This window comes from Thermobia domestica, chromosome 8, assembly GCF_964235325.1.
Source record: "Thermobia domestica chromosome 8, izTheDome1.hap1.1, whole genome shotgun sequence".
In the NCBI taxonomy this organism is placed as follows: domain Eukaryota; kingdom Metazoa; phylum Arthropoda; class Insecta; order Zygentoma; family Lepismatidae; genus Thermobia; species Thermobia domestica.
This window is the reverse complement of record NC_137461.1, coordinates 184,990,283-185,014,503: the sequence shown is the minus strand read 5'-3', so window position 1 is coordinate 185,014,503 and position 24,221 is coordinate 184,990,283. Positions and strand designations below refer to the sequence as shown.

Genomic DNA, 24,221 nt, shown 5'->3' with positions numbered 1-24,221 from the left:
TAATGCATCGCCTGAAAAATTTGGGAGGGGTACCTTGGCCCACCCCTTAAATTTTGGAAATTGCCCAATTTAAACATTTGGTATAATAGTACAGGACTCTAATATATATTACTATAACCTCGTTCCCTTTTAGGGGTTAAAAATTGCCAAAATATAAACGTAAGCAATACGTTGTACCACGTGTTTCGGTTTTTACCTAATTTATTTCATTGGATGAGGTCCTATTATCTTATATCGTTATATGGTCATGTATGGGGATTCATTTCCTATCATAAGACATAAGTACCTTTGTGCACCCGTTTAAATTTTTTGGGAGGGGTACTTTGGCCCACCCCTTTAATTTTGGAAATTGCCCCTTTTACATGTTTGGTATTATAGTATAGGACCCTAATATAGATTAGTATAAATTTGGGTGGTTCACCTCGTTTCCTTTCCTGGGTACGAAATTGCCAAATTTTAGTACAACCACGTGTTTGGTTTTGGCTCAATTTATCCCCTTGGATGAGGTCCTATTACCTTATATGGTTATATGGTCATGTATATATTGGTCCATTTCCTATTATAAGACATGGGTACATTGATGCACCCCGGGAGGGGATTCGGTATCATAGTACATGCCTCAACATGTATCATGATAAATTTGGGTGGTCCATCTTGTTCCCTTTCATGGGTAAAAATTGCTAAAATATAAACATAAGCAATATGTTGTACCATGTGTTTGGTTTTTGGCCCAATTTCTCCCCTTTGATGAGGTTGTATTACCTTATATGGTTATATGATCATGTATATGGGTTCATTTCCTATCATAAGACATGGGTACATTGACGCACCCTTTAAAAATTTGGGAGGGGTATCTTGGCTCATCCACTCGGTTTTAGAAATTGTTTAATATAAGCATTCGGTATCATAGTACAGGACTTCAATATGTACCACTATAAATTTGGATGGTCCACATCGTTCCCTTTCATGGGTAAAGAACTACCAAAAATCAAATTTCGGAGGTTATTGACCCCTTTGATAAGTATTTAGCACGTTATGTGGGTATGTACAGAGGTTTATTACCTTTATATGTTTATGTTCCCTTTTAAATTTGGGAATTATCAAACAACAAAATTCGGTAAACGTTTTCTAGGACCCATTATAGATGTTGGTGTTTCTCTTATGACCAAATATTCAAACTTTAAAGGTTATTGACCGGCTTTATTATTAAATGAGTACAGGATTTATTACTTTTTTATAAGACACAGGTGTATTTGTGTACCAATCTTAAATTTTGGGAGGGGGTACATTTCTTATTCTCATTGTTCTTAAAATTGGATAGTATCTCATTCATTGGGTAAATCATTGTCAAATATGAGTATGATCACGTGATCAGTTATTGACCTATGATGGGATTAGGAGTCCAGGACATTGGTACATTGAAACTTTGTAGGATAATTTGAGAATTGTCAAATGAAATTACGTCATTGGTTTTGATTATTCCCGCCAAATATAAACGTAAGCAAGACGTTGTACCACGTGATTGTCCTTGATGAGGTAGTGTACAGGGATTCATTTCCTTTGTTGTGGTACTTCTTAAGTTTGAGTACACACTTCTAGAAAACAGTTGGTTCTACTCAGGTAAACAATTGACGGACATTATTGACCTTATTGAACATATAATGATATGATTAACTCTAAGACTTAGGTATATCAAGAGAAGTATTCTTTAAATTTGGGAATGGTGATAAACAGAATTTTAACATAAGGCGCGAAATTTGAAACAATACATTAAACTTTAGTCACAGCTCATAGTCTAAGATCATTGGTGGTGATTGATTTGACCTTGAGCTTTAGAAATCTGATAGCTAACCTTATTGAATCTTATGACTCATAGACGAAAGGCAATACATGCTACAACAGTTTGAAATTTAATCATAAGGTGATGTAATCTGACACTAGCAAAGTTATTGTTAATGCAATTTGATTGGCTGATCACTATCTTTCCTGCAATCTGATTGGTTGATCACTATCTTTCGTGCAATCTGATTGGTTGATGATTTTCAAATCTTTGCAGCATTCTGTTTTTAAGTTTTGTTTAACATTTAAAAATTTTGGTTTCGTTCAACATTTTGCACTCACTGATAAATATGATCAAAACCGTTTATTTGTTAATCGAATAATTTAAAAAGCGGATAAAGTTTGACGGTTAACCGTGAAACGTAAAATTTTTAGTTTGAATTTTTTTGTTTGAAACTTTTTGTTCGAAAATTCTTGCTTTCAAATTTTTGTTTGAATTTTTTTTCAGAATTTTGTTTCAAATTTTTTGACAACTTTTGTTTCAAAATTTTTTGTTTGATTTTTTAAAAAAAATTTTTCGTTTCAAAATTTTGTTTAAAATTTTTTGTTTGAAATTTTTGTTTGAAACTTTTCGTTTCGAAATTTTTTGTTTGAAATTTTTTTTCAAAATTTTGTTTGAAATTTTTTTCGTTTCAAAATTTTGTTTGTATTTTTTTCGTTTGAAATTTTTTGTTTGAAATTTTTTCCTTTCCAAGTTTTTTTCGTTTCAGAAATTTTTTTCAAAATTTTGTTTCAAAGATTTTTATTCGATATTTTTGTTTGTAAACTTTTTTTGTTTGAAATTATTGTTTGGAAAATTTTGGTTTGACATTTTTTACGTTTGTGCACTCATTAGTAAAGAACCGGAACTGTTTAGAACAAAAACCTTTGACAACATTGTTTTTTCATGATGCAATAGTACACGTCAGAACATGGAGCTGTACTTGAAATGAAAAAACACAAATCATTGAAATGGATCATTTTATTACATTGGACTGGTTAATTACATACATCCATACCAAATATAGGATCTGGATATTTTCGATACAATGTATTTTGAACTTCTTGCACTAGTTTGTCTTTAGCGTATAATTTTAATTCCACTTGAAGTCTTTTAAGGTCTATTGCAATATCAATTGGTGGAAACTCAATGTCTATTTGATCACAAATAAACTGTTTATCAATACAGGTGTGCACCCACAAACGTTGTTGACAACCATCACAACATCTAGATACATGTTGTACAATATGCATGACACATTTTTCAAAATAGTACTTTTTCAGGAATATACTTGTTTTGTTGCACACTTCCACTGCATGTTTAACACACTGGAATACGTTGATGAATTTGTTCCATTCCGTTTGCGTTAGATACACCATGTTGCGAGGGACATGCAATGTACTCTTTTTACGTAACAGCGCCATCTTCTCTTCAAGGACTGTACGCAACACCACTTCATGATTTGAGCCTAATGATTTGACTATGGTCACGTTTAGCTCATCATGAAAATAATCATTCATTTGATCGATTCGTGAACATAATATTTGCCATTCTTCAAAGTTCAGTTGTACACCAAGTTGTTCTGGTTTGCCCAATCGTATCACTGGTTCAAATGTTCTAGCACTGATACCAATCCTCACATGTTTTGTTTGAAATTTATTTATTGGATAATAGCTTGCGAAGATGAATTCTTTATCGTTAGAAGTACACATCTTTCCTGCTTAAACGCACTTGCTCAAATGATTTCATGGGATAACACTGTATTTGCTGGTTTATAGTTATTGCTAACGTCATTGGAAAGGAATGTGCTGACGTTTGAATTCATGGTTTCATCACAGTTGCTGACGTCATCCTAACTAACCAAATTCATAGATCGCATTCTGCATACAACTACGTCTGACGTCAAAAGAATGTGCTGACGTTTGAACTCATGATTTCATCACAATTGCTGATGAAACCGGCTGTGTACTAAATTCAAATTGATGACTTTGACCCAAGAATCCTTTGTAACATAAAGATACAGATCCAGTATTTAAGAAACGCAGCAGTTCTTCTTGTTTTGATGCTTCCATGGGTAAATATCTTGCTGGTAGAAATATATTCTTATCATTTTCAAACTTTACTACGATTCTTAATTCAAACTTTGTAGGGATTTTTTGGCTAGCTAAGATTCTACAAGGTACTCCCATGCGCAAAAAAAAATGCGCGTATACTGTAACTCAAGATTTTTCGCATTTATTCCATTTTCCTTACGTTTATGGGTAAAATTCAGTTATTAGTATGTGGAGATAATAGAAAGCAATCCATCGAAGGAGATATTTCCAAAAAATATAATAAAATAATAAAAATATAAGCAAAAAAACAAAATTATGCTCGGTTTTGTGTATACTGGCAACGATGATTTCTAGGGATTTTTTCAGTAGCAGATCACAATTGCGGAGGGAATTCAGTAGGGGAGTCGAGGAGTTGGATGAAGGAACTGGATAGTGGAGTAAAATGTTGCATTTATTGGTTAAAACCTAGTGTGTAGATTGCCTGCCAAATATAAATTAGCTTCTGTAACTAAGATGTCGTACGAAAATATAGAATTAAACAGAAAAACTCTTATCTTAAGGTTCGAAGCGATACGGACCATGGTTATGAAGATTATTTCTTTAAAAAAAAGAGCCAACACAACGTAGCCTCCGTGGTTAGGTGGATAGAGTGGTGGAGTCGTAGTTATTTTATTATTTTGACACCACATCGAATCCCATCCCATCCCATTTTTTTACAAAACATTATAGGAAGTGTATAATTTTGATGTTAAAAAGAACCGAAACAATATAATAAGGAAATAATTTATTGGTAATATCCTTTAATCGACGTATTTATGCAGTATTAGAATACGTGTACTATCGGAAACAGTTATTGTTTTCAGTTTATAGTCTTGTATGTTACTTCCCGTTCTTGAACAGCAGACAACTCACCTCGGTTTTGTGTCAGGAAGAACATACGCGACCTTGACAGTCTGTCCAGTCTTACCCCTTGTTACATCGACCTGATGTTAAATGATCGTTTATGTGTGTGTGTGTGTGCTTGTTTTTTGCTTTTTAGAGTATTAACTTTCTTTTTTTTTTTCATATCCACAAGTGCAAGAATGCTTTCGTTGAACGTAACTAAATTATACAGATCTATGTATACGGAACACGAATATTTCCAAATATAGAATGAATATGAACGATAATCATACCATATTTCTACATTATATAGTAGCGTGAAAAACTGATATTAAAATATAACAAACAGGCATAAGCTTTTTTTCTAGCATGGCAACACATTAAACGTAACTCATTAAATTCTGGGAATTACAAATTATCACCTTACGTGTCGTTGTATTCCTATTCTTTTTCACGTTCAAGAGACGAAAGAAGAAATTGTAGTAATAGTGATAAAAATCGAATTCGAGATTTCACGCCCCCACATATCGAAAAAGTGATTTTGATGTCTGTCCATCTGTTCGTTTGTTGGTTCGTCACGCTTTTACATGCATTCAAATAGAGGCCATACTGTTCGACGTATCTGGACCTAAGTCTAGACATGAAGTTTTTATAACACTTTATCGTTTCGAATTCTATATTCTCCGACACCTAAAAATAAGGGTAGTTTACTGAAGGATGAAAATTTAAAATAATTAAATTGTTTCAAAAATAGCTGTAAAGATTTTGCTTATTTTTTTTTACAAATATAGTTTGAATCATTGCTCTGAAAAAAATACATAAGGTGTAATTTACTGTATGGGATGCGTTTTTTCGAGCAATTTTCTCAATCACATGTCATAAATAATTGTATCATTAATAACCTAACAATATGACACAACTCGTTCGTCCTGTAAACATTCAGAAGAGGTCGTTTACTCTTCTCCGACGATTTTCCCATTAACGCCTGACGCAATTTTGTTCATATTTCATAAATGAATGTCACACAAATAACCTAACGATATGGTGTAATGCCATCATCCTAAAAAGCTAGAAGTGGTATTTTTTTTACTTTTCGGGGCAATTTTTACCCTACAATTTTGTCGAGAATGACTCTGGCAATTTTGTTCGTATTTCATAAATAGCATAACTCGTTTGTCCTGAAAAGATACACAAGGGATATTTTATTCTTGGGGATGACTTTTTTGACGATTTCTCAGAAAGTACTCAGACGCTTTTGCTCATAGTTCACATACAATTATTTCCTTAATAATTCTAATATATGGCATAAGTTATTTCTAACAGAAATATGACCAATGGGTACTTTACTTTTGGACATAAGTTGCTTCGAACAAAGTTTTCCAAAAACACATTATTTTATTCGCATTTCCCAAATAAATGTTTCAGTAATAGCTGCAGCCTAACACGAGTCAGTTTAAGAAATTCGAGCGAGAAAATTCAGTGCGTTTCATCCGTACCCATTCTTAAATATATTTTTAAATGTTACACCTAATCACAATTTTCCTAACAAATTCGAAACTTCTATTTAAATGTGCCTTGTTGTTGCCAAATGGTTCAAGTCCATTGGTTCTGGATTTGATTCCCGGTGAAAGCTAGTGTATTTTTATCCAACGTTAAGGTATAGGTAATAAGTAGGTGCAAAGAGAAAAGTGTTGGAACAAGCCTAACCAACCTAATAAATAATACAAAGAAATAATACAATATTACGAAATTATAGAAGAAACGTTGTTAATATTAGATATTTGCGTGTGAGATTGTCCAACCGATGACTGTCAACTCCAAAGGTAAGAAAGTAAAACATCCAATACCAGGTTAATCAGTGGTCTCTAGGTAAAGCTATCCTACTAGGAAGTGATTGAGATACCAAAAAATGTTGTAATCGCTGGGTGACATGTTAGGAGAATACATTGGGTGAGAGACTTTAACTCATGAATAGTCTGCACCTTCGTTGGTGTATTGAAGTGCGTAGGTGGTGTGTGTTTAGCACATCGGGTTCCTTTGTTGTTAGTCCCAGCTTTCTAGACCGGATGCAGTTATTCCCGGTAGAAAATACAAGAAAATATACATTTCTATTACTATTAAAGTAAATAATTACACTCATTCCCTCAATGTTATACTTGTTTGTTTAACTGTATACAGAGAGCTGATCCGTGGAAGAATCGTTCATAATAATAAATAAAATAAACTCGACAAATATTCTTGTAAATAATAGGTAAAAGTTTGCGTCACACTGTTCATTTTGCTGGGCACGCCAGTGTGCCACGTTATCCGGTTGTGGCACACTGGAATATAGGGTATGGCTTTCTAATTTTTCCCAACTATTTTAACTGCTTCAATTGAAATGAATTTATAATAATAAGAGAGTGAATTTAGTCTTCTTACCCTTTGATTTAGAAATAAGGTCCGCTACAATTGTATATATAAAAAAATAATAATACTCAGAATTTTATAGAGTAGTTTGTTTTATTCGAAATGACATACTTCCTGCAACTGTTTGGGTTGGAATTATTTGAAATCAAATCTTTAAGTTTTACGACCCACGGTTATACCGGCTAGGCTAAAGGACACGGTGATGATGAGAAATGAATGCAATGGTGGAATGAAAAAAGTGGGAGAAAACGGGAGAACCCCGAGAAAACCCATGCACATGGTGTTTCTCTACCACAAAATTCACTTGATGCGAGCTGGGGTCGAACCAAGGATCCCATGCACCAAAGGTGAACGCTTTTTCACTGAGCCACCGCGGCCCCTCTGAAATTATTTATAGGAGAGAGTGACTACTTTTATGAAAACTTGATATCAAACACATTTGTTTAAAAATACCAGCTTTTTGTGAAATATTGCTTAATATTCAGGAAAACCTAAGTTAATAATAATAATAATAAAATAATAATAATAATAATAATAATAATAATAATAATAATAATAATAATAATAATAATAATAATAATAATAACTATTATTATTATTATTATTATTATTATTATTATTATTATTATTATTATTATTATTATTATTATTATTATTATTATCATTATCTTAAATTAAAAACTCTCTGGACCTAGTGCATTGGCACAATTCCACGAATTAAAAAGAATGGGCCTTATGCAGAGTCGTTTTGAAGAGTGATTAGTGCCATATTAAAGAGTTCGACTAACATATATTTCCTGACATATACATATACTCCTAACATATACTCTGCATAAGGCGGAATATGTTTACTTCTCATATAAGTGTAGAAGGACTTAATCCCTGTTGCTTTCAATATAAAAAGAAAGTGTCCAACTGTCAAATGACATGCTACATAAAATGCTCTATGCAACATAATGTAGTATAGAGTCATCATTTCAGGTTGTCTAAAGAACACTTTCGTTTTAGCAAGAAAGGAAGAAAATAGAAAATACTGAGTTTTAACCTAGTAGAAAGTTTGCAGATTTAAGGGAAAATGCACAGAGTTGTTGGATATAAAATGTAGTTCGGATTAATGGAGTAAGACACCGTAAATATTTTATTGTTTGAAATATACTGGGAGTGACCAAGCCATTACATATGGAAATATCGAAAGAGATACGTTAATGGTGTTAGTTGCAAACTTTTCTAGAAATGAAAAAATTAAGGAAATCTCTAAAACTCTGATATCACAGATCCAAATTGACTGACTGTTAAGTAAAACTGCTAAATCTGAGTAAAGCAAAAAAAAAAAAAAAAAAAAAAAAAAAAGTATTAATGACTTGTATTACAGTTTCAGACATATTCTCATATCAAAACTACGATAGAAGTAAATTATCAATAAAGGTGAATTCACAGTTCTGGAATACCAACAAATGATTTTGCTAGATGTAACTTTTCGGAAAACTTTTTTATAAGGCTTTAGATTTATTATTATTATTATTTTGTTTGTTTATTAGCTTCCCCATGCCGTAAACGTCACCAACTCCTAGTGGCCCACTTGCCGGTAAATGGCGATCGTCGATATAGCGACGCGTCGAAGGATTGCCGCTAGCGTGCCACTAGTGGCAGGGATTCGTCGAGTCGAAGCAGATATCTAAAATCGGGGGTATTGAAGTTACCACCACGTAAGAACGAGGACTTCATTTTGGTCCGCGCTCGTTTGATTTGTCACGGAGAATCGTAAAGGGACCAACATGAACTATCGCCAGTCATGTGCATGCGGTTATTATTATATATTATTTTTCCCTGACGAATTGTTATTATAAGGACAATACTTGAGCTCCGGGGGTCAAGAGTAACTCCTGCCTTTACATCATGAAGTGAAAAATCTTGAGGTGGGTGCGTATAATTGTATGAATTTAGTTGGCAACTGTCGCCGATCACTAGCAAGTGAATATGGGAGAACTATGAAAAAAGTAAATAGACGGTTGCCATTTTGTTATAAAATTACATGACGAGTGCATTTGATTTGATTCCGAACAGTTGTCTTCAAATATACACGGTTAAAGGAGCACTCTGATTAGAAATATTAAAAAGACTTCAACGATTTATCACTCTACAAGCTGTGTCTTCATAATCGCCTCCGTGACGAATTCAGAAGAACACGCAATTAGTAACCCTAAGGTTGATGGTTCACGCCCAGCTCAGGGCACTTTCCTTTTATTTTTTTAGAAATGTTTTTTAGACTCATCTTGATGCAAAGAAATTAGGCATATAGGCGATTTAACGTATTTTAGGGGAATAATTTTGTGGTTCATTGGCGTTCCGTCGCTTCTCTGCCGGTGGTGGTATAATTTTCAAAACGGAAGTGGGACCAATTTTTGGCCGCGGGACCGCCAATTTTGGGGGACATGTCACTAGTTGCCTATCGGTGGTCCACCGACGCTTACGGCATGGGATTGTCTCCTCACGAGTGAGGCAGATTGTAATCGACCAAGAGTGTTTTGGAAAAATGGGAAACATCTTCCGACTTCGACTTCTGAATAATACGTTTAGGATCAAGTCGAATCAAGGCTGCGCCACGGGAAGGTAGAACAAGTGAGGCAATCGTTCCAAGCACTATGCTCGACAGCTTCCGTCTCATTCTAGACTTAGACTCTTCAGGAAAAGTAACAAGTTTATTACTTGTAATTTATTCTTTGAGTCAAAGTATTTTGCAATAAACCATCGTTTTGTAAGATATTTTTACGATTGTATACTATTAATTTCGAAAATTGTACTCATAATATAATTTCCCATCATGGATTTGAAAAAATCAAAGTTGGAACAAAGAAAGATCTCCGATCCACATGCCTCTTCATGTTTGATATGGAAGTCTCATCTTCATTATTTGCCCTTAATTTATTTTAATCCTAGGCAACGCGAATCGACGGGATGGCTCTAAGTGAAAACATTCATTTAGATGGTTAAGTAATCAGGAAATTCCTGCTGTTATTTCACGAAACACAACAGATCTTGAGAAAAAAAAAACACAATTTTGCTTACCAGGGGGAGGGAGTAAATCATCTGCTTACGTTTGCTTAACTAGGAAGAAGGCAAGGGCGCCGATCCTGGGGGGCTGGGCCCGCTCAAAGCTCATGTAGGCCTCCTTTGTATTTATGAATATTCAATATTTGGCATAATTTGAGTGTAATTTGTCTTAAAATCCTCATATATGTATCTTCTGCATTTGAATGCCCCCCCCCCCAAATTTACAGAGAAATTGGCGTCCTTGGAAGATCTAGTGAAATGAATAAAAATGTGATAACGTAATACTTGAACAACTCTATCTAATGGAGGAAAGTAAATTAGTATTCAACACTTCTTTCAGTTTTAAGCATTTCAAAGATTCTCGTAATTTAGTAGCGTCCCGGATTTGCATTTTTGAAGTACGGGAACTTTATCTATACCTTAACGTGGGAATCGGTTTCGGACCATGCACTTAAGCCGCTTTGCCATAAGAGGCACAAGGAGTTTTTCTTTCGATTTCCTTAGGAATATTGCGAATGGTATAACTTTTAAAACTATGTTTAAAAAAGAATACACATCGACATAATAAGATGATAATCTGATACCTAGGAAATATATTGAATTGTTTTTAATTTGTTCTCACGCTATCAAAACAGTACTTATGCTTTTTTTTTATTCCAGCCTTTTAATGTAAGCATTTCAGACTATTGTCTGTTCTAGGACGATACAATTCTAGTTCATGTATATGCTAGCTTTGGAAATACAGTAGAGTTTCGCTTATCCGACATAAACGGGCAGGCAGAACGCTGGATAATATGGATGTGTTAAGAAAAGACCTATTAAAAGTAAAACTTACGATATAATTTTACATATTACGCATCTAATAATAATGTTTTATAACAAATAACTGCACTGCAATGAATCAGGGACGTGTTCAGCGTGAGGGCCTGAGAGCTGTCTCTCTCCGAAACTCAAGCACTTTTTAATAAGCTTGCCTTTACCCTTTTGAGGTTCTTTTATATCAGTTTACTAGTAGTCAGTGTCCAAACTTTGGGCAATGTGCTGTTGTATTGTTATAATTCTAAGAACATACCATAATGCCATTATACCAGGTGCAGTGGCGTATATAGGGGGGTGGCTTTCGGGCTTAAGCCCCCCACGAAATCTTACTTAGTATAGTAAAGTAAATGAAATATCTTGCAGAATTTTCACATTTCCAGGCAAAGCCCCCCCCCCCGAAAGTTAGCAAAGCCCCTCCCGAAACAAAATCGTAAATACGCCACTGACCAGGTGGAATTAAAGAACAGTTTTAAATAAGATTAACATTTCGTTTCCGTTCTGTTTTTAACTTTAATATATTAGAACGATACACTCCATGTCTTCTTGCTATTTTTGTTATGTGATATACGTAGCAGACAGTTTACTTTAGTTACATTTCTCTCGAAAATATGTTTCATTTTGTTTGTGCTATAATGCAGTTTCCAAAATAAACCGGTTTATGAATGAAAAGTAGGAAAAAGTTTAAGAGAAGTACAGAACTGTTGCATTATTATTATTATTATTATTATTATTATTATTATTATTATTATTATTATTGATACTTAAAAACATTAGAATTACGTGCTTACGAGGATTCGTGTTGGGCCCCCTCCGAATAGAAAACCTGGATACGTGTCTGCACTGAATGATAGACGTATGAGTCAAGGTGTAGACGGGCGCGCTAGGCGATAGACTCCACAGCATGAAAAATAGATTAAGACCACAACTTGCATATCTTCTTGCCGATTGGTGCTATTTGCAATGATATATCGGATAATACGGTATGTGGAACAAAGGATGGTCGGATAAGCGAGACTATGGTGTATTGGTGTTTCACGCATCTAAACCTGTAAAATGTTTGTATAAACAATTATCTTTCACTCCCTAGCTAAATTTGTGGGTATGATCACACACCTTGCCTCATAAAGTATAGTCTTATAAAGAAAAAAAAATTTCTTAGCTAAAACCTAAAGAAAAGCCAACTTCAATTTTTTTTTTTAAATAATGGCAAACTAGTCCACTTCATCACGATAAATCACGTTTGGTACTAAGATGTCTTTTTCTGTCCGTATATATTCTTTTCACTTCGTTGGAGACAAAATTGTTTTTTCCCCAAGAAAACAGGATGAGAGAAACTATACAACAGCACGAACAGAAAACAATAGCTATTAACAATAGTTCTCTAATCCTGGATAAATACGTCATTACAGCGTATATATTCTTTACACTTCGTTGGAGACAAAATTGTTTTTTCCCCAAGAAAACAGGATGAGAGAAACTATACAACAGCATGAACAGAAAACAATAGCTATTAACAATAGTTCTCTAATCCTGGATAAATACGTCATCAGTAAGTTGTCCTTATTATATTGCTTCGGTTTTTATTAACATGAAAATTATAATGTTTTGTAAAAAAATGGGATGGGATTCGATGTGGTGTCAAAATAATAAAATAACTACGACTCCACCACTCTACCCACCGAACCACGGAGGCTACGTATTGTTAGCTCCTTTTTTTAAAGAAATAATCTTCATAACCATGGTCCGTATCGCTTCGAACCTTAAGATAAGAGTTTTTCTGTTTAATTCTATATTTTCGTACGACATCTTAGTTACAGAAGCTAATTTATATTTGGCAGGCAATCTACACACTAGGTTTTAACCAATAAATGCAACATTTTACTCCACTATCCAGTTCCTTCATCCAACTCCTCGACTCCCCTACTGAATTCCCTCCGCAATTGTGATCTGCTACTGAAAAAATCCCTAGAAATCATCGTTGCCAGTATACACAAAACCGAGCATAATTTTGTTTTTTGCTTGTAATTTTATTATTTTATTATATTTTTTGGAAATATCTCCTTAGATGGATTGCTTTCTATTATCTCCACATACTAATAACTGAATTTTAAACATAAACGTAAGGAAAATGGAATAAATGCGAAAAATCTTGAGTTACAGTATACGCGAATTTTTTTGCGCATGGGAGTACATTCTGTTGTAAATCAGTAATCTTGGTAAATGATTTCATCACATCACGTGTGTTTAGAAACTGCAGACAAGTAGCCATGATGACGTTATCACGAATAATAACTTGAACGACACTTATATATGATGCAAAACTGATGACGTTGCATTATCATGTTCTGACGTGTACTATTGCATCATGAAAAAACAATGTTGTCAAAGGTTTTTGTTCTAAACAGTTCCGGTTCTTTACTAATGAGTGCACAAACTTAAAAAAAGTCAAACCAAAATTTTCCAAACAATAATTTCAAACAAAAAATTTACAAACAAAAATTTCGAACAAAAATCTTTGAAACAAAATTTTGAAAAAAATTTCTGAAACGAAAAAAACTTGGAAAGGAAAAAATTTCAAAAAAAATTTCAAACGAAAAAAATTCAAACAAAATTTTGAAACGAAAAAAATTTCAAACAAAATTTTGAAACAAAAAAATTTCAAACAAAAAATTTGGAAACGAAAAATTTCAAACAAAAAATTTTAGACAAAATTTTAAACGAAAAAATTTTAAAAAATTTCAAACAAAAAATTTTAAACAAAAAATTTTGAAACAAAAGTCAAAAAAATTTGAAACAAAATTCTGAAAAAAAATTCAAACAAAAATTTGAAAGCAAGAATTTTCGAACAAAAAGTTTCAAACAAAAAAATTTCAAACTAAAAATTTTACGTTTCACGGTTAACCGTCAAACTATCCGGTTTTTTAACTATTCGATTAACAAATAAACGGTTTTGATCATATTTATCAGTGAGTGCAAAATGTTGAACGAAACCAAAATTTTTAAATGTTAAACAAAACTTAAAAACAGAATGCTGCAAAGATTTGAAAATCATCAACCAATCAGACTGCACGAAAGATAGTGATCAACCAATCAGATTGCAGGAAAGATAGTGATCAGCCAATCAAATTGCATTAACAATAACTTTGCTAGTGTCAGATTACATCACCTTATGATTAAATTTCAAACTGTTGTAGCATGTATTGCCTTTCGTCTATGAGTCATAAGATTCAATAAGGTTAGCTATCAGATTTCTAAAGCTCAAGGTCAAATCAATCACCACCAATGATCTTAGACTATGAGCTGTGACTAAAGTTTAATGTATTGTTTCAAATTTCGCGCCTTATGTTAAAATTCTGTTTATCACCATTCCCAAATTTAAAGAATACTTCTCTTGATATACCTAAGTCTTAGAGTTAATCATATCATTATATGTTCAATAAGGTCAATAATGTCCGTCAATTGTTTACCTGAGTAGAACCAACTGTTTTCTAGAAGTGTGTACTCAAACTTAAGAAGTACCACAACAAAGGAAATGAATCCCTGTACACTACCTCATCAAGGACAATCACGTGGTACAACGTCTTGCTTACGTTTATATTTGGCGGGAATAATCAAAACCAATGACGTAATTTCATTTGACAATTCTCAAATTATCCTACAAAGTTTCAATGTACCAATGTCCTGGACTCCTAATCCCATCATAGGTCAATAACTGATCACGTGATCATACTCATATTTGACAATGATTTACCCAATGAATGAGATACTATCCAATTTTAAGAACAATGAGAATAAGAAATGTACCCCCTCCCAAAATTTAAGATTGGTACACAAATACACCTGTGTCTTATAAAAAAGTAATAAATCCTGTACTCATTTAATAATAAAGCCGGTCAATAACCTTTAAAGTTTGAATATTTGGTCATAAGAGAAACACCAACATCTATAATGGGTCCTAGAAAACGTTTACCGAATTTTGTTGTTTGATAATTCCCAAATTTAAAAGGGAACATAAACATATAAAGGTAATAAACCTCTGTACATACCCACATAACGTGCTAAATACTTATCAAAGGGGTCAATAACCTCCGAAATTTGATTTTTGGTAGTTCTTTACCCATGAAAGGGAACGATGTGGACCATCCAAATTTATAGTGGTACATATTGAAGTCCTGTACTATGATACCGAATGCTTATATTAAACAATTTCTAAAACCGAGTGGATGAGCCAAGATACCCCTCCCAAATTTTTAAAGGGTGCGTCAATGTACCCATGTCTTATGATAGGAAATGAACCCATATACATGATCATATAAACATATAAGGTAATACAACCTCATCAAAGGGGAGAAATTGGGCCAAAAACCAAACACATGGTACAACATATTGCTTATGTTTATATTTTAGCAATTTTTACCCATGAAAGGGAACAAGATGGACCACCCAAATTTATCATGATACATGTTGAGGCATGTACTATGATACCGAATCCCCTCCCGGGGTGCATCAATGTACCCATGTCTTATAATAGGAAATGGACCAATATATACATGACCATATAACCATATAAGGTAATAGGACCTCATCCAAGGGGATAAATTGAGCCAAAACCAAACACGTGGTTGTACTAAAATTTGGCAATTTCGTACCCAGGAAAGGAAACGAGGTGAACCACCCAAATTTATACTAATCTATATTAGGGTCCTATACTATAATACCAAACATGTAAAAGGGGCAATTTCCAAAATTAAAGGGGTGGGCCAAAGTACCCCTCCCAAAAAATTTAAACGGGTGCACAAAGGTACTTATGTCTTATGATAGGAAATGAATCCCCATACATGACCATATAACGATATAAGATAATAGGACCTCATCCAATGAAATAAATTAGGTAAAAAACGAAACACGTGGTACAACGTATTGCTTACGTTTATATTTTGGCAATTTTTAACCCCTAAAAGGGAACGAGGTTATAGTAATATATATTAGAGTCCTGTACTATTATACCAAATGTTTAAATTGGGCAATTTCCAAAATTTAAGGGGTGGGCCAAGGTACCCCTCCCAAATTTTTCAGGCGATGCATTAATATACCCATGTTTTATGAAAGGTAATGAACCCCTGTATACGCCCATATAACCATATAGGATAATAACACCTCATCAACGGCGATAAATTAGGTCAAAAGACCAAACACGTGGTTTGGCAATTTTGTACCCATGAAAGGGAACGAGGTGGACCACCCAAATTTATAGTGATACATACTAGGGTTCTATACTATTATACCAAATGTTTAAATTGGGCAATTTCTAAAAATGAAGGGGTGGGCCAAGGTACCCCTCCCAAATTTTTAAAGTGGTGCACCAATATACCCATGTCTTATGAAAGGTAATAGACTCCTGTATACGCTCATATAAACATATAAGGTAATAGGACCTCATCCAAGGGGATAACTTAGGTCAAAACAAAACACGTGGTACTACGTATTGCTTACGTTTATATTTTGGCAATTTGGTACCCCTAAAAGGGAACGAGGTGGACCATCCAAATTTATCATAATACATATTAGGGTCCTATACTATAATACCAAATGTTTAAATTGGGCAATTTCCAAAATTTAAGGGGTGGGCCAAGGTACCCCTCCCAAATTTTTCAAGGGGTGCATTAATATACCCATGTCTTATGAAAGGTAATGGATCCCTGTATACGCCCATATAACCATATAGGGTAATAACACCTCATCAAAGGGGATAAATTAGGTCAAAATCCCCCGAAATTTGACTTTTTGGCAATTTTTTACCCATGAAAGGGAACAACATAGACCCCCAATACTGATAGAGGTACATACTATGGTCCTAGGCTACCATACCAAATTTTTAAATTTGGCAATTTCCAAAATTTAAGGGGGGTGGTCCTATGTACCCCTGCCAAAATTTAGGGGGTGGGCAATGGTACCCCTGCCAAAATTTAGAGGGGGTGGTCCTAAGTACCCCTAGGTCATTGACCCGGGCCAAGCCGTAAAAGGGAACGAATTTCAAAAATCCCGGTCATAAAAGAGAGTGAGGATGAGTCATTCGGGCCAACGTCGGTCGCTACTACTGTAACTCTGTTGTCGAGAGATGCTTCGGTAGTAGTTTCATTTATGGATACTATTAACTCACCGTTTGCCGACCTATAGCAGTATCACTCTATGTGGGGGGAGGCACTAGGGAAGCCAAGAATTTGAGCAAGGGGGCCTGGCCCCCCAGGCCCTCCCTTGGTTCCGCCACTGAACACAACGTTGTTGATAGTGAAGACTTTTACAATGTTTTTTTTTTTTTTAAGAAATACTGTTTTACATAACCAAAACACAATAAAATAACTACTTGAAAGTTGTTCTAAGAACTACTAAATCATTTAATATCAACAAAATGCAGTTTCTAACATACTGACAAGTAAACCTTACGTTTGGGTGAATCGAGTTGCTGACTGAGACACATATGAAAAAGTAGTACTAAATGTGGTAAGTATTTCAGTGAAGTTTTAGGTGCGAAGCTCCAGGGGTTTAGGAGATACAGCTACCAGAACATCACATGGAAGTACACAATAGTCTTCATACAGTTGGAGGTAAAAGCCCTGTAAGACCTCTTGTAACGACAAAAGGTGAATAACAAATATATGGGTACATATTAGGACTAGGGGGAAGTCATATAGTAAGGGTATACCTGACGGCGGCCATCTTGAAATCCGCCATTTTGAATTAAAGTTAAGTTTTTAAAATAGGAATAGGGTCATGTGATACATGATTTAAGGCTCAAATTTAATCAGAAGAACAATGGTGACGTTAATTTTGATTTACGCGCAATTGTTAAAAAGTTACAGGCAAATTAAATATTGTTGCAGCATATGTATTAGTCCTTTATCCCACCTTGTAAATTTTGTGTTAATGATAATAATTAAATAAAAAGGAGGTGGATAAATATTAGGTCTATGGTAAGAGTTGCCTTGATGGCGACCATGTTCAAATCCGCCATTTTGAATCAGACAAAAGTTTTAAACAAAACGCATAAGAGTGACACCTTATTAATAGCAATTTTTACCATAAATCCAACGGTATAACCATTTTTGCTTTATCATTAACCAGCACTTGTTATCACATAAACAAGTTGCTAATTTAAGGAAAAATGACCAAAGTGGAATTGAGTCATAATTGAACTTGGGTCTTTCTTCCAGAAAAGTCCTCAATTAGTACAATCAATATGTAGTTCAGAAAAGAGTGCATGACTTGCACAAATGCTCTGCTCACAGTGAGCACACCTACAAAGGCAATCCAGTTACACTTAACACATTTGTCGTTAACAATTCCGTCAAAGCAGTAGTCGTAAGGAGAGATCCATTTAATTTTGTGCTGGTTAATGATAAAGCAAAAATGGTTATACCGTTGGAGTTATGGTAAAATTTGCTATTAATAAGGTGTCACTGTTATGCGTTTTGTTTAAAACTTTTGTCTGATTCAAAATGGCGGATTTGAACATGGCCGCCATCAAGGCAACTCTTACCATAGACCTAATATTTATCCATCTGCTTTTTATTTAATTATTATCATTAACACAAAATTTACAAGGTGGGGTAAAGGACTAATACATATGCAGCAACAATATTTAATTTCCCTGTAACTTTTTACCAATTGCGCGTAAATCAAAATTAACGTCACCATTGTTCTTCTGATTAAATTTGCGCCTTAAATCATGTATCACATGACCCTATTCCTATTTTAAAAACTTAACCTTAATTCAAAATGGCGGATTTCAAGATGGCCGCCGTTAGGTATACCCTTACTATATGACTTCCCCCTAGTCCTAATATGTACCCATATATTTGTTATTCATCTTTTGTCGTTACAAGAGGTCTTACAGAGCTTTTACCTCCAACTGTATGAAGACTATTCTGTACTTCCATGTGATGTTCTGGTAGCTGTATCTCCTAAACCCCTGGAGCTTCGCACCTAAAACTTCACTGAAATACTTACCACATTTAGTACTACTTTTTCATATGTGTCTCAGTCAGCAACTCGATTCACCCAAACGTAAGGTTTACTTGTGAGTCCTTCCCCCACCCGATGTTTATAGAAGAAACTTATCACTATACACTTCATTGCATGTTCAAGAATCGATAACATTATACTTCTTGCGAAATAAATATTAATTATCCTAAATATCAAAAGATAATTGAGGATATTAGTTTACCTTCACAGCAATAAAGGGTGCCCAGGCCCCTCCCGGCTCCGGCTTAGACCCGCCACTGCTTTTCACCCAATACAGTAGTAATTTCATCTCCCAGTAGTGATTTCATCACGACATTTTGTGTCAACTTGTTGGCAACTCTGGAAAATACCACGAGGAAAATGGAGGACGAGTTGGAAGACGAAGTGCTTTATCAGACATTTTTATCACACATGAAGTTGATGTCGCGGTTTGCGTTTGGAATTCCATTGAATTCTACACCTGTGAGCTACATATGGCGCATATTACGGATGTATTTGTTGAAACCTGAGGTGCTGATATTCAGTGCAATTGCCTTCGTTATTTTAATCTATCTACAAGCAGTAGACGTTTGGAGTCGTACCTTATTGGCTCGTCTGCAGTATACAATTGGACTAACTTCGTCGTCTAAAATTAACCGGTTGCAATTTTTAGTTAATCACTCAGTTGCTGGGGGTGAGAAGCTTAGTTGGGAACTGAAAGAAAGTAATATTGCTGTTTATGCTATTCAAGGAAGGCGGCCTCGTATGGAAGATCGTTTCGTCGTAATTGAAAATATTGAGGACACTGGAGTTTCTGTTTATGCAGTGTTTGACGGACATGGGGGTGAGGTAAGATACCACTGTCTGTTTTACAGTAGTATTAAATATAAACTTTTAGCCATCTCCAGTTTGGAACTCTTGTTCCTTAACGGATATAGTATACATGAAGCTGCATCAGTTCCCGAAGGAGCAGGACGCTCATACTTTTAGGGATTATTCATTAAGTATGTACGAACGTACAAAGGGGGTAACGAAGCGACTTTTATTTACTTATCGACTGATACGAAAATAACAAATAACGTACCTGTACATTATATCTACATGTGTAGTGCCCTTGTACTTTATCTATGGGTTAAATTCCAAAGTTGGGCGTCCGTTTCCAGCGAAATTTTTAAAATTTACAGGAAATATATGGATAATTTGATCGTTTGTGTGCTTGATAATATATAAGAGTCTCGAAAAATCTGTTTATTTGTTATATATAAGCGGTTATAAACATGGGACTATATGGCGAGCGGAGGGAACTACTTGGCGCAAGGTAACTGAACACTTGCATTGTGGAAAAGAAACGAGCATTTATGTTACCAACATGGCGAATGTACAAGGGCAATGAACTAGCAGTTTTAACATTTGTAAAGGAATACATTGATAACGAGCGAAATCTTTTAAAAGTTTGTGAAGAGCACGGATTAATGAACCTAATAACAAATTGCAGAAAGTGTGGAAAGGAGATAACAGTGAAAAAACTTGACGAAAGCGGACGCCCAACTTCGGAATATATGCCTTATCTATGACTATGTGTGTGTGTAGGGGGGGGGGGCGAATTTAACGCATATCGCATGTCTTGTGTACATGGATACTTCTTACTATTGCACTACGTAGAAAATTTATGGTATTTCATGTAGAAGTGGTAATAGAACACAGGAGAAACGCAGATCAGGGGGTTCTCATGTATACTATTAACTAATTAGAACTCGGTCTATTACCTACTTTTTAACATTTTAGATAGTCAATGAATAAATCCTAAAAGTATGGCGGGTAATAGTTAAGAACAGCTACTTCTCATCTCCCGTGCACGAGGATACATCTTACTGTTGCACTACCTAAACACCCTAAGTACAAGGGCAAGAACTCAGTCTATTACCTACTTTTTAACATCCTAGATAGTCAATGAATAATTCCTGAAAGTATGGCGTTTCTCGTCCTTCCCTAAATGGGAAGTACGGCTCCTTAACTATAACCGTATGGCGTTCCTCGTCCTTCCCTAAACGGGAAGTACAGCTCCTTAACTATATAACCGCATCTTTCTTCTGGATTTCTGAATTTTGTCATAAAGTAAATTTCTATGGGTTAAATTCCGTTGATCCGTACCGCGATTGTTTAATATAAACCGAACACAACTTTGTGCAGGTTTACTTTTGGCGCACCACTCGAAATAATTGTTGAAAATTTATAATTCTTTCACTGATTTTCTTCTTAATGTCTCCTAAACAATTCGTGCTGGGCGATATGAAAATATCTCACTTGGCATAGATAAAACTCATAGAGACAATCAAGAAGTAATTGTTGAAAAAATACAATTCTTTGGCGATTTGCGTATAAATACCTGATCCGGATATATGGTATGAAAACTAAAGTGCAAAAACAAAAACCAACCTGTGCTAGGTGGCCACTGAAATGCACAAATGGAATTTTACCAAGGCAGAGCGGGAGGAAGTTGGGGGAGCCCGAGCGGCAGCGAGAGGGTGCGTTCGAAATGGGTATATGCGTAAACGAGGGTAGTGAAAAGAAGTAGCTTTTAATATGCGAATTTAAATGGCACTTTTCATGGTCTCGTACTAGTAGCATTCCACTTGTGCTACTAGTATAAAACACAGCTACTGTACATTGTGCAGAAATACACTGCCGGTGGAAAATAGATCTAATACTGTCATCTTTCATACACACTCACTCGTTTTATCCATCGTAAAGCACGGCACTTGTAATGACTTTATACTAGTAACGCTACAATTGTAAACCTAAAATACTTTGGTATTACTTTGTATTTAATTCTATAGCGTGCAGAAATTTATTCTTTATAAATATGTCTTTCCTTCCAAAGTATTGAATTTTGCCTGTAAATCTTCCAAAATGTGGTGCGCCAAAAATAAACCAGCACCCAGAACCTAATCTATATTAGCCTAATTATCGTGGGTATTATAAGCTGGCGGCTATTACCAGAATTTATGCCGTTTCAACTCTGTATAGATCCGGAAGCCTACATTTCATGCACTTATTCCTAGACAGGTTCGATTAATATTGATTGCACACTTCATGCACAGTTCCAATATGCAAAATATCTTAAGTAGAAATTACTGAAAAAGACCGAAAATGACTATTTAAAACTTCAAGTGTCAACCTGCGCTTGGAGCGATAGAATTATCAATATTATAACGCATTTCCTTCTGGGTGATTCCACGAAAAAGGGAAATTTTCACTTGGAAAATTTTTGTTCCGTTGATGGTCGCCTATTTCGATAAAAATATCACATGGAGCTCCTCCGTGGCTAAGCGGTTAGCGTACGCGCCTTTGGCGTGGGAGACCCGGGTTCGATTCCCGGCGGGAGCTCATGTGGTTCGGATTCCACGTTAATCAGTAGGTCCACGTCTCATATAGCCTCGCTGCTGAAAGGGACGCTAAACTAAAAATCAACTCAACTCAAAAATATCACATGCACTTACTACTACTAAGTACATGTTAGTTAGGTGTTCAGCAGAGCTGAATCGTTATTGGTGTAGTAAATAAAAAATAATAAACTTTTCAGCACCCACGGAGTTGAGACCATATGTCACGGAGTTGAGATTAGTTAACACGGAGTTGAAAATTGCTGTGGAGTTGAGAAACGTGATACATCTGGGTGATAAGTTTTGGTTTATAAGTGATTAAGCTTATAATTTAAATAAAAATTGAAATAATTTTCCAATAATTTTTGTAAGTTAGAATTATTCTCCTTATGTTGAATAAAATTCTAACAAACTAGATGACACGTAATTTGTTATACAACCAGAAAATACTGCAAACATATGAAAATATATCTAATGAAGGTTCCAAAATTAAGTATATATATGAATATGTGACGTAAATAAGAAAAAAAGAAATACACATACACTTATTGAATATTGAAAAATTATTGCACTTTCAATATGTTGACTATCATATGGAGAGGACAAACTTTTTACATAAGCTTACGAAACAGATGAAGTAGTCACTAAACCTGTCTATTGTCTACTTCATTTGTTTTCTGAGCTTATGTAAACCGTCTGTCTTCTCTGTGTGATCAGAACACTTTTTCAACATTTGGTAAGTGTATTTGTATATTTGGTATATATACAAGGTGTTTCAAAACAATACACACATCGTTTGGGAGCTGATTCCAGACACCAAAATAAGACGAAAAGTATAGACACCTGGGTGCACAAATGCTTCCTTTCGGAGTTATAGGCTGCCGAAAACATGAAAAAAAATAATAAAATAAACAATAAAAGTCCATAGCTCCAAAACTATGATACCTGCCGTAGTCGGGTCACGACTTCACTTAGGAACTAATATGTGCACTATCTAAAAACGTGTTTCAGAATCCTGAGGTACTCACGAGGCAATTTTTATAGAGGTAGTTTGGCTACGGGCGTATAATCTGAAGTACTCACCAACTACTTCTATAAAAGTTGTTGTGAAAGTACCGCAAGATTCTGAAACATGGATAGTTGGATAGCGCACATACTAATTCCTAAGTGAAGTCTGACTCGACTACGGTAGGTCCCATAGTTTTATGCTATGGACCTTTAAAGTTATTTTTTTTTTTTTTTTCATGTTTTTGGCAGCCTATAACTGCGAAAGGAAGCATTTCTGCATCCAGATTGGTCTATCTTTTTTATCTTATCTTGGTGTTAGGAATCACCTCCCAAACGTTGTCGGTATTGTTTTGAAACGCCCTGTATAATGCACACTAAATGACAGTGTAAGGCACTCATCATTTCTGTTTTCTTTGGATAATTCGATGTTCTTTGTTCGATGTAGCCCTCATTTTCCACTCCAATGAAGGAAATGTCTTGAGGAAACAAGGAAGGGCTTCTAGTCTACACAGAATGACAACTGCCAACGCTTTTTAAACGTCAGGTTTAGTAGGCCAGGAGAAATTCCTCCCGATCCGCGTCATAAAATTGACTGTCCGTATATTGCAGTCAGATTCTTCGACAATCCCTAAAAAGAAAACAATTAGTTGATCATAAGATTGAGACTTCAATAGGTTAAAAACAGATACCATCCATCTTGACTTGACTGAAGTTTTACCTCCGGCTACCTGACAGCCCCAAATCTGAACTTCTGCGAAACACTCCTTAAATGGGCTAGAACCCACCAGCCTGCCT

At 35.0% G+C, this 24,221-nt stretch overlaps 1 protein-coding gene across 1 annotated transcript in view; it reads left to right on the top strand.

The window, feature by feature from the left end:
• The first annotated feature begins 19,389 nt into the window (after positions 1–19,389).
• The window catches only part of LOC145693367 (protein phosphatase 1L), a 76,841-nt gene continuing 72,009 nt past the window's right edge, over positions 19,390–24,221 (top strand). Inside the window, exon 1 of the mRNA XM_081769304.1 lies at positions 19,390–19,884. Coding sequence (XP_081625430.1) covers positions 19,417–19,884 — 468 coding nt within the window. The 5' untranslated portion in view covers positions 19,390–19,416. The remainder of the gene's footprint in view (positions 19,885–24,221) is intronic.